The sequence below is a fragment of the Bombus huntii genome, chromosome 11 (genome assembly GCF_024542735.1).
Source record: "Bombus huntii isolate Logan2020A chromosome 11, iyBomHunt1.1, whole genome shotgun sequence".
NCBI classification, from domain to species: Eukaryota; Metazoa; Arthropoda; class Insecta; order Hymenoptera; family Apidae; genus Bombus; species Bombus huntii.
This window is the reverse complement of record NC_066248.1, coordinates 10,559,135-10,570,806: the sequence shown is the minus strand read 5'-3', so window position 1 is coordinate 10,570,806 and position 11,672 is coordinate 10,559,135. Positions and strand designations below refer to the sequence as shown.

General features: G+C 30.2%; 5 protein-coding genes across 8 annotated transcripts; 1 reads left to right on the top strand and 4 right to left on the bottom strand.

Annotated features, from left to right (window-relative positions):
- Positions 1 to 17: 17 nt before the first annotated feature.
- Positions 18 to 2,290, bottom strand: LOC126871029 (nuclear RNA export factor 2-like). Its single transcript, XM_050629366.1, has one exon. The coding sequence runs from the start codon at positions 1,767 to 1,769 to the stop codon at positions 156 to 158; it is 1,614 nt and encodes a 537-aa protein (XP_050485323.1). The 5' UTR covers positions 1,770 to 2,290; the 3' UTR covers positions 18 to 155.
- A 213-nt stretch (positions 2,291 to 2,503) lies between these two features.
- LOC126871027 (uncharacterized) lies at positions 2,504 to 5,846 on the top strand. Its single transcript, XM_050629364.1, has 9 exons — positions 2,504 to 2,689; positions 2,961 to 3,209; positions 3,294 to 3,451; positions 3,519 to 3,666; positions 3,755 to 4,181; positions 4,246 to 4,400; positions 4,474 to 4,713; positions 4,806 to 5,038; positions 5,114 to 5,846. The coding sequence occupies exons 1-9, from the start codon at positions 2,638 to 2,640 to the stop codon at positions 5,294 to 5,296; spliced, it is 1,845 nt and encodes a 614-aa protein (XP_050485321.1). The 5' UTR covers positions 2,504 to 2,637; the 3' UTR covers positions 5,297 to 5,846.
- Positions 5,377 to 6,360, bottom strand: LOC126871039 (protein FAM32A). Its single transcript, XM_050629399.1, has 3 exons — positions 6,212 to 6,360; positions 5,953 to 6,085; positions 5,377 to 5,876 (listed from the first exon to the last, which is right to left on the bottom strand). Exons 1-3 carry the CDS (start codon positions 6,295 to 6,297, stop codon positions 5,754 to 5,756), a joined length of 342 nt encoding a protein of 113 aa, XP_050485356.1. The 5' UTR covers positions 6,298 to 6,360; the 3' UTR covers positions 5,377 to 5,753.
- On the bottom strand, positions 6,212 to 8,897 carry LOC126871036 (histone-lysine N-methyltransferase SETMAR-like). Its single transcript, XM_050629389.1, has one exon. The coding sequence runs from the start codon at positions 8,701 to 8,703 to the stop codon at positions 8,038 to 8,040; it is 666 nt and encodes a 221-aa protein (XP_050485346.1). The 5' UTR covers positions 8,704 to 8,897; the 3' UTR covers positions 6,212 to 8,037.
- On the bottom strand, positions 6,212 to 11,436 carry LOC126871037 (ADP-ribosylation factor-like protein 8B-A). Of its 4 annotated transcripts, none has more exons than XM_050629390.1 (4): positions 10,829 to 11,436; positions 10,043 to 10,359; positions 8,904 to 9,961; positions 6,212 to 6,925 (listed from the first exon to the last, which is right to left on the bottom strand). In XM_050629390.1, exons 1-3 carry the CDS (start codon positions 10,949 to 10,951, stop codon positions 9,841 to 9,843), a joined length of 561 nt encoding a protein of 186 aa, XP_050485347.1. In that variant the 5' UTR covers positions 10,952 to 11,436; the 3' UTR covers positions 6,212 to 6,925; positions 8,904 to 9,840. The 4 variants fall into 4 exon arrangements, with proteins under 4 accessions (XP_050485347.1, XP_050485349.1, XP_050485351.1 ...); XM_050629392.1 differs by having other exon boundaries at positions 6,212 to 6,497; XM_050629394.1 differs by having other exon boundaries at positions 6,212 to 6,463.
- Between the last annotated feature and the right edge of the window lie 236 nt (positions 11,437 to 11,672).

Here is an 11,672-nt window from a genome sequence, read left to right as displayed (position 1 = left end):
ATGAATTTTTTCTGTACTTATATAAAATAAAACTAATTTAATATTTTACATAGACACAAATTTATAGTACAATTATACAATTTTCTTGTTATATTACAAGCATGTAACAGATAATGATATCTATATTATATAAATATTATACAGTAAAATACATATTATAGAAAAGCTTCAGGTGGCACATTGTTGACTGTATACATATTCATAAATGTCACAATAGCAGTTCTAATATCCCAGTTGGCATCTTCAAGATATTGATGACAAAATTTCATATTCATTGTAGTCAATTCATGCAAAAATGTAAGTAATTGTTCTTTTTCAGAAACACTAAACACTGTTGGAATAAATTTTGGAGCACCTTTTGATTCAAACCTTATTTCACTGTTTCCTGACAAAGTGCCATTAGCAGGTGTTCCGTCAAGATAACACTGATCATTAGTAATGCAATATTCATTATCTTCTTTTTTCATAATCATAAAAGTTCTATTAAAAAACATTGGAGGACATTGGTGAATGTCTCGAAATGAGAACATTCCTTGCACAGAAATTGCAATGTGAATCTCTCCTTCATACAATAAATCTATATAAAATGTTTTAAAGTGATGTATCGTAGGCGGTTGATTTCTGAGCGCAGAAATGATTTTTTCTGGTCCACGTAATAAAAATTCTTGGCACTTTGCATAATCAACAAATTTTAGTAAATTTCTGTTTGTAACAAACGTCTTAGTTAGCTGTTTATGAATGTAATTTGAAACAGGTCCCAGAGTCATAGAATAAAGTGCATCTCTGTCATATAAACCATTCATCACTTGTCTATCATCTTGATCATATAACGTGAAAAAATGCTTCACAAATTGTTTGATCAAACAAGTATTTGTACCATCTCTTAGAAAGTTACTTTGAATATTAGGAACAAACTTTTGTTCCATACCTATTACAATTCCATCCAATTTTTGCAAATGAGGAAAAACATTTTTTACTGCTTGCACATAATCTTGACACTTGCTGTATTTTGCACATAGTGGATTCCCATCCAACCAAAGTTCACTTATTTTAAACTCACTAAAATAGCGTAAGTATTCCACATCTGTGATTTGATTATGACGTAAGTCTAATTTGGTTAAATGATAACTAAAAAATTTTTCAAAGAAGACAATGCCTGTAATTTGATTATATCTTAAAGTCAGTTCTCTAACAGGTAACCGTGAATCACGATTATTGCTCAAAATACCCATTTTAGTACATCTTAAAACAAAGTGTAATATTTTAGGTAAAGATATGGGACAATATATAGAGTTTAATGACTTTTCATTTTCAAAATCATCAAGGTTCAATACCTTTTTTGTAGGTTCATACCTATAATAAAGTGCCTGTGCTATAACTCTATTAGGATTCAATTGTAAACTTTGAGAATCTGTATATCCCAATATAATATCAATGCGTAATTCTTGCCCATTTGACAATGTTATGCATAAACCTTGCTTTACAAGATTTTCAATAGCGCTGCAGCTACATTTTGTCAGGAATGTACTTTTGTTGGGACTTTCCTCTTTATACATAATGGGTAATATAATTTCAGGTTCACAAGCAACAATAACTGTTCTCAATACTTCTGTTGCTTTATATTGTCCTATGCCAAATAAAATGAATTTGTGCCATAAATCTCGTCGTGCTGCCAAAGTTGATTCTTGAGTATTAAATGATGGTTTAATATATGTCAGTCGCAATGGTTCCCAGTCTGACATATTTTTAACAACTTCTGCATTTGTCATTGTTCTTGATAATGTATATAATGTTGATTTATAAAGTTTATGTTTTCACAAAAAGCAACAATAAAATTAAAAGTAATAAAATATGAAATTAATTCACAATACAATCGCTTAAATTTATAAGATTTATTCACAAATAGTTAGAAGACATTAGAAATTAATTTTAATCAAACAATATTTAGTAAATATATAAAAGATTTCTGTATACAATTGTTTAGACATACAATATACTGTTTAGATAAATTTCCCTATACAAAAAATATTACTTTCTGGAAGAATATCACTAATTCAACGATTTATATTAAGTATTGAGTGACATGTACTTACTAATGCTCGCATTACATTTTTATTTAAATTACGAATATTATATAAAACAAATTTTTTTGTACTTACATAATATTTTTCTTGTACGAAACGATTTATTAAGATTTGATTTCTAACAAAATGTATATAATATGTAAAAACAAAAATATTTGTTCAAAACCTTAATATTTGGAACTTTTAAGAAATGAATTAAATATCTTAACCCTAAATATTCCTACTTTAAATTTTAGTTGTAGAAAATATTGTATTTCTTACAATAACTTTTACTCATTTTTATTGCGTCTACAATTCAATAACAAAGATATTGAATATTTGTTTCAAAAACCAATATATATTTAATTTTAACAAATAAGTAACATATTAATTTGTATGGGTTAATTCAAGTTTAAATAGTACATTCATTTTCAGAGGGCAGCATATGTATGATTCACAAGTGGGTTGGGCACTGAGCGTAAATTTTTTTGTGATTAATTACATATCAGTTATATGTATACAAAACATACATTTTTTTACTTATAAAATTTATTAAACAAAATTTAATGACAAGATGATTAAACGATTACATTTATTTTTATTTGGTTTATATTTTATGTGCCAAGGTAAATTTTAGTGATTTGTAAATTACTTATGTGTATACAAAATTCCACTTTTAATTCTGTATTTAAAAGTTAAAAACTTTATATAAAAACATTTTTAAGTTAAAAAATAAATATGCTAAAAAAATATATAATTAATTACTCTATTGAATATTCAATATTTTTGTGACATTATATTACAAATGTTATAAATTTTAATATATTTAACAACATATAAACAATTCAATATAAATGACAATAATTTCATATTCTTTTCATGTTTATGTTTCTTTAGTTGTGTATTCGATTCAACAATCAAGTTCTTGTCAAATTCCATTAGTTATTAGAGGATCTTGGTTTTCTTGGGAAAATGGAAGGAACACTTTAACAGAAATAAATGCTGAAACAATGACTGATCGTGGCAGATGCGTTGATATGATAGAAGAGTATCATGTTAATTATACATTTGTGTTTCAACATGAAACCTGTTATCACTGTGTTAAATTAATTGTTAGAACTGTAAATGTATTAGAAAAACTTGAAGGTAAAGTATACATGATAAATTTAAAGGAATTAATAAAAAAAATCTGTATATAAAATACATTAATACTGCATGCTTATGATTTAGCATATTGTGTGAATCTACCCAGTGGTGTTGAGCCAAATGTGGAAAATGTATGTAAAGGGTTACGTCCTGACCAACAGTTAGTAACACTATTTTCAGAGAATTATGTCCCAGTAAACTGTAGATCTTCTCTTGAAGGAGTGTGGCAGTTTGCCTATCAGGTATACATTTAATAGTACATTTGTACAATAGTATACACAAAATTTATCCATTTTTTTATTATTACAGAATCGATTCAGATTTACAGGAGAATGCAATCATCCAGATGCTCAAATTAGATCATGTCAAACTGCCGGAACACAATTTTTGATAACTAATCAAAAATTCAACATAACGTACAAACAATGCGCTGGTATGAAGAATACTTTTGAAGGAGGTAATGTATTTTGTTAAATTAGGAGTTAATACTATTTTGCTAAGTTCTTTCTTGTAAAATTCAAATAATATTCCATTTTCTATTTCAGTGGTAGAATACAGTTGTTTGGGAGATTGGTTTGTTGATAAAAATCATTTTTTCGCGGTTGCAAATACGAAAGAATCTAGAAAAGACGAAAAATACCGATGTTTCCTAAAGAATCGTGATGATGATCTTTATATTGGTGTATCTATTACTGCAGAATGTAATACGTTGAAGACAGTTGAGAAAAGTCCAGAACGATTAAGGGTAACACCCGTCAAAGCGGAAGTAGTAGAACCAGGATGCAGACTACCAGAAGATATGAGCGGACAATGGATAAACACTGCCAATATTGATGCAGATATTTTCATTAACGAAACGCATATAATTGAAACTTGGTATCCTGATGAAGGTCGTTATAGACGTACGATTTATGTTTGTCGTGAATCGAGGGATACCAGGGTGATGATGGCTAGATTAACTGTTGATGGATGGTATGGATGTTTAATGTAATTGATAAATGTTATGCTTCAATATTTAATTAATTTTCATTTTTAGTCAAAAAGATTATGTATGCTTTGACTTTGTACGTCGACATCATAACATTATCAGATATCGACGTGGTATTGCAGTTATTAAAGATGATTTCCATACAGTTTGTTCTTGGGTTCAGTTCCCTAACAAGGAAGCTTGGAAATATGATTTATTCTTAGGTCAGTATAAAATACTTTTTCTGTATATCTAATGCTAGCTAGGTTCTTCTATTAATATTTGTTGTACCTTTAGCTAAGAATCCCGTACCAGTACGCTGTCCAGTGGCCGGAAAATACATGTTTGCTCAAAAAGGAGATGTTTTATTTGAAACTAGAATTTTAGGGGGTGTTACAAAGTCTCCACGTCCAAATATTTATTGCAAACAAAACATTTCAGATTTTTCTGTATGTGATACTGACCAAAAGGAAATTGCCATTGATGAAACCTATTGTTTATCAGTAGATCATTTAGGAAGACCTGTGGATATCTACAGTAAGTGTAAATTGCTATAGTAGAATAGTATATATATATATATATAATATAGTAGAAAAATAACATATTCCACATGTTCTTTTTAAATATAGGTCTCCCGGATTACAAAATGCAATGTATTGGATTTTGGAAAGAAAATTTAAAATCATATTTAATAACCTACGACGAGTTAGATCCTTTTAGTAAATATCGTTGCTGGGTATATCAAAGAGCAGATTTAAATAAAGTTCTCATGTCTCAAGCTATTGGACCATTCTGTGATCTTAAACAAGATGTTACAAGCAGTAATTATACTGAAGGTGCCGCAGTTGCGTTAGAGTTGCAGGTAATACAAAGTGCCTCTATAAGTTTATTTAATGCATTATGTATAATTCTAAATACATTTTATAATTAAATTTAGGAATATGAAAGAGAACGTGATCAATGTCCAATGTATTTCGATGACGGGAGTAATCCTTGGGTCGTAACGGAAAATTATATAAAAATATTCCATTATGGTAGTGGAAGTATAAAAATTTCGTTTTTATATTCATTCTTATTTTTAACAATAGGTATGATTCATATACCGTTGGTTGAAACATAGTATATTAACCCCTTTTATTAATCAGTTCCGTCCATATGTGTACATATCGTTGATTAGACATGAATAATTATAGACAAATATACATAATGCACTTATTTATTGTATATCTTAAATTCAAAGAGATATTTACTATACATTGTAATATATAATACTCATTATATATATGTTACAATATGAAGTGCATTAACAAAATGTGCCTTATACTTAAAAATTATATCTTTTATTAATTAATAAAATAACAATAAGCTTTAGTGTGAAGAATCCATCCATTTTACAATTACAATTTTTTATGACGATCTGAGTTTAATAATTAATGTACTTTTATAAAAAAAATTTACAATAAAGAATAATTTTATGAAAAATTTTATCTAAGAATAATCTAATGTAATTAAGTATTATATTATTTATGCTTAAATTTTATGTATAAATATAGTATAATATAAAGCATAGAAAGAATTTATTTTGTCCAGCTGACTTTTGGTATATCAAAGTGTTCTGTTAAACTGTCTAAATGTCTGTTAAATTCTTCTACCCGTTGTTTGTGCGTCATTGAAGCCTTTTGTTTTATTCGTTCAGTTTGCTGCAAGTAATATTGCTGAGTTATATTATATTACCTTATCTTATAATATGAGACTATCAATTAAATAATTGCTTACCATCTTCTCTTGCATCTTTTGAAATGCTATTTCAGCTTTTGTTCGTTTAATTTCTATTACCTTAGATTGTTCTTCTTCCGTAATTTTTGTCACTTCTACTAATTTCTTCTTTTTACCTTCTTTATTCTTTTTTCTATTAAAAAAAATAATAATTGTATTATTAACAATTTAAGGATTATACGTAAATTTTGATCTACATATTTAGTAACTGTCAATGTAACTAAACTTAATCTAAAAATAAGATTTGTCAGATACATACTTTTTAATCACATTTTGATCATTTTTTAGTTTCAATGGTCCTTTTGCTACATGAGCATATGGATCATCATCAGTTGTTGCTCGCATGTTAATTTTTAAATAAATATTTATTATTTAATGTATTGTTGTTCTTACTTATAAAATGTTCTCAGGTTATAGCTGATTATGTATACTATCAGGGAGGAAATGAGAGTGCTCACGCCCGTAGTTTTAGTTGTTTCACAGTACAGGTGCTCCACCATGCGGCCAAGTGCTGAGTTTAAATTGAAATTAGCATGTACAAGAACCTATAAAGGTAGGGATCTGCCCTGTTTGGTTGAACCTTAGCATATATGAGAATCTATGTATTTAAACTTAATGTTAGGGATTTGCTCTGTTTGGTTACACACTAGTATAGATATGAACATATTAAATTCTACGCTACAAGTACCTATTTAATTGTATGGTTCTATGAAAAAGTTCATATCTATTATTCTACCCGAGATACGCAAGTATAAGAATGACAATTAATTGTTTACTATATTTTTGAACGATGACTCATATAAAGCAGGGTTAGAAATGTCAGAATATAGCAATTTATTAACAAAAAATAAAGAAAATAAATAAATTTTCGCCGTTGTGGAAATCCTAAGTGCTCCTCGTTCTAAGTGCATTCTCGGGTGAGGATTTTCCTCAGGTTTAACGGAAAGCTCTTTTTCGGATGCTCCTAGAATCACTGAAAAAATTGATTCTTCAGAAATTGTGAAATTCGGAACACGATTGTTTGAATGCGTTGAATGTAAGAATAAGAAGGCAATTAAGATATAACAAAATACTTCACAGGATTCATATTTAGACATTTAGTCTGGGAGGTGTCTTGTATCTCAATTGCTCTCCTTGTTCCTTATTCTTACGTTCGATGTATTCAGATCAATATCAGGTAATAGCGGTCAATTTCTAGAAAGTGGTAGTTAACAAATTTTGAAGTACGATGTAGAAGAAAATGATGAAATAGAAAAAGGGCCTCGATGTTTGTAAGATTGTGAACCATTTCATTGTAATTTGCTAATAACTTTGATAGTTGAATATAATTTTAAATAAAAAAAAATTACGTTGTAATAGGATTTCAGGTAAGCATAATCCAAGATATCAGTTATTAATAAAAAAAAAAGTTAAGTTACATATAGGAACAAAGTTGGCTGCGAAAATCGTTTTCTCCTTATTGCGATGTCAAATTTAAAGTCCTTCGGTGACACCCAAATCGCTCTGTGTTTTCGTTTAATTGTACTTTTAGCTACCGCTCATAGATGGTGTGCTACATTTGACTATGTCATAAGCTTTTATGTTACGCTGTTGCCATTCTTATATGTTCTGGCGAGCGTGGGTCGAAACTTGAAAGTTAAGTGGATAATCTTGTACATATTAGGTCATCCCATAAGTTCGTGCCGTTTTTCGAGCGGATATATATGTTAAGATTGTTTATATACCTTTCAGTTTCATAAAAAAATGTAATCCCCCTCTCGTTGTACAACTTTTTCCCATTGTTCTGGTAGGGCCATTATTCCGTCTTGATAAAAGTTCTCTTGTTTTTCTTTAAAATAATTTTCTAAGCTATTTTTGAGAATGTCAATATTTTCAAATTTTTTACCGGCTAAAAAGTGTTGTAATGCTCTGAACAGGTGGTAGTCAGATGGGGCAATGTCTGGGGAATATGGGGATGTGGTAAAATTTCCCAATTAAATTCAGACAATTTTTTTGTAACGCTTTTCGCGACAATAGCGTTATCGTGATGGAAGATAACGTTGTTCCTATTCACTAAACCTGGTTGTTTTTCAGCTAGTGCTTCCCTTAATTTTTCTGAGTGCAATATTTGTCTGAATTAATGGTATCACTACTAGATAAAAGTTCAAAATAGAGTATTCCTTTATAATCCCACCATACACACAAAAGAACTTTACGTGGATGTAACCCTGGTTTTGAGCAGCGTTGAGATGGCTGATTTCGTTGGGACCAGCTACGTTTCCGTTCAGGGTTTTCGTAAAGTATCCACTTTTCATCACCAGTTACCAGGCGTTTAAGGAATGGCTCATGTTTATTACGCGCAAGTAATGACATGCACGCTGTCGTTCGTTCAAGACGGTTCCGTTCCGTAAGTTCATGGGGCACCCAAACGTTCAACTTTGACACCATCCCCATTTTTTTTAAACACCTATGAATCGTTGTCTTAGGTATTTTCAGAACATTTGACATCTCTTGAACTGTCAAACTTCGTGATTTTTCAACAAGATCCTGAATTTTATCTTCGTCTATCTGAGGAGGACGCCCGGAGCGTTCCTCGTCTTCTAAACAGAAATTCCCAGCTCTAAAACGTTGGAACCACTTCCTACAGGTGCGAGATGAAAGCGCATTTTCTCCGTAAACAGCACATATGTTTTTCGTGGCAATTGTTACAGAACTTCCTTTCCGAAATTCATATAACATGAGATGTCGAAAATGGATACGCATTTCACTCATGATTTTTTACTGTTAGAAGTCACTGTGTTCACTATATTACGATCTTATACCCACGAAAATCTACTCTAGCCTATTCTCGATCAGCTAAGCTTAAGTGCATTGGTCCCTTATCGCCGTATGTTTATAAATCGACACATGAAATGTATACACAAAAGTCGGCACGAACTTATGGGATGACCTAATACAATCATTATACTTACTCTTACACAAACTATATAGGACAGTAAATAAACTCGCTAAAGATGAATCGACTCTCGACAATACACAATCGATAGTGCTATGACGTCATGCATATCAACCAATAACGTTTCTGCACTGGATAAGATAACATAGCTTAAAATTCTATATTATTGTTTTAAAAACATACAACATTTTATTATTTTTATTTTCCAATGATAATAAAAATTTTATCAAAGGCAAGAATCCATTTAAAAAATGGATTACATTGTTTTATTCCTTTTCATATGTATGTATATATATATATATGTATACGTGTATGTGTGTGTATATACATAACACAACTGTCATACTTTAAGGATCGTAATAAATTGATATAATTTGTTAATAATTCTCCATTAATTATACAAGTTTACTTAGCATCATATTCGTGTACATATAGCAATCAATTGTTCATAATCTCTATGTTGTGATCTATTAATCTTAATTAAATAGTTTCAAAAATGTGTACTATATGATAATTGATATTATTTTGCGCTTGTATTCGTACTAGCTATCATCATTTCTACATTAACCATTAAATGCTATTTTTTCTTGAAGGATTTAAGTTAGAATAACAGCACTGTTACTTAAATTGATTATCTGAAAACACAATATAAAAAATTGTTACTTATTTCTAAGGTGCTTGCAGGATGTATGTGTCTTGTTATCATTTGCATGAGCATATTTGGTTTAAGCATAATTTCTTTGTTTTTTCCTTTATCAAACTTTCTATGATTTTTATATGACTGAATAGATAACAGCTAAAGCTTAGGTTTAAAAAAAGTGTCTACAATAATTGATCACTCAATTCAGAATAAAATCATTACTCAACACTCCCTTGCACATTTGATCCCCATTCTATCAATATTTTGGGCTTTTCGATAAAGATGAGTAAGTACATAAAATTAGTTACACATATTAACGAACACCACTTTTAGAATGTGCTATAAGCCACTGCAATGTTATATCAATATTGTCTTTCTCTTTGCATGAAATGCTATAGCAACAGATCTCACGATCTTGAATTGCTGATAAATTCCTGAAATAGAAAGTATTTATATGACATACATTTATCATTTACTCACTACTATGACTATAATTTTTTAAATAACAAACATACATTCTTTCTATAAGCCCATTTTCATCCAAAGCAAGAGGTAAGTCCCTCTTGTTACCAAGAACCAGCACTGGTATACCAGATAGCTGAGGTTTGTCTAATAGATTGTGTAATTCATTGCGACTTGCTTCTATTTTTTCAGAATCAGCTGCATCTACCATATATACTATTGCATTCACTCCTCTGCAATATCTTTCCCACATTGATCTAAACCTTGGTTGACCTCCAATATCCCATACCTTTATAGTTACATTGCCTTTTGTTATTTTACGCATATTAAAACCAACAGTTGGGATCATATCTTCGCTGAATTGTCCTGACTGAAAAAGATTATATTCTATGAGAAATAGGTGTATACTTGTTTCATTACAGAATATAAAATAATACAGTGATAAAATATAGAAAATGTTTCAAAATAACAAATATGTTAATGTTATGAAAAAACTAATGTATAATTTTATTAAACTGCTCATGAATCGGTCACTATTCTATCTAAAATTAAGGAACAAAAGAAAACGACAACAATCAAGTTCGTTTCCCAGAAAATGATTGCGAAGATATGTAATTTTAAATCTTTATATTAGGGCGGGTGCAAGGTTTACATCAGTTACAAAGTTATCCCGAATGAAATATAGAATCTAACCAAAACGGTGCACGTTTTGTTCTTTTATAATGGTAAAATATGACGATTTAGTGATTTTTCAAATGAGCATGGTACGTTTTATTTAATAAAAACGCGAATAGGAATACCAATCGTTAAATTGTAATAATGAAAGCAAATTTTCGTACCGCTATAACATTTACGAAGGTGGTTTTTCCACTGTACTGCAAGCCAACAAGAGTGAGTTCCATCTCCTCTTTCCAAAAGAGGGATTTAAACCAATCCAAAATTCGATTGATGAGAGCCAACATTTTTATTCAATCGGAGGAAATCCAGCTCCACCGGTAGAAAGTACACTTAAAGTACGCCGCTCACTGACTTTGACATGTAGTCATTTGCACTCGACTACGACGTCAGTCCGTCAACTCCGAAAGTATGTACCGCGCTAGTCAGTGACTGGCGCTGACTAATCGCGCGGCACCAGTGCCTGTGATGCGTCACAAGATGCTAAACACGAATTTATCTTATGAAAAAGTAATATCTTCCACGCTAAACAAGTTTATTGCGAGTTATAGTAGATGATGGTAGAACGATCTTGACAGTTCGGGCATTGACGTGCAGCAGAAGACGTTACAGCGATTCTCAACTAGATGTTACTCTTTGATACTTCGTTCAATTAATAATTCACTGACTAGGACGCGTTGGCGACTTCTGTTCCGTTTTCCAACAAATGTACTGGTTTATTGCACATACGCGTGCTTATGTGCACAATTTTATATCGACTAGAGAGATTCTTTTATAATATAGAATTCATATAGGGATATGAACAGAAATTTAAATTTTTGTATTTTTTATCGAAGTAAAGGACCAATTTTGTAACTATATAAATGTATTTATTGCTGCCTATGGATTTTTCTACTATTTATACTGTTGTTGAAAATTCATTCTATTGTTAATATAAAGTTGTAGGAAATAAAATGAAATGTCTTCACATTAAAACAATAATGACCGTTATTGTAAGATTGCAAGTTG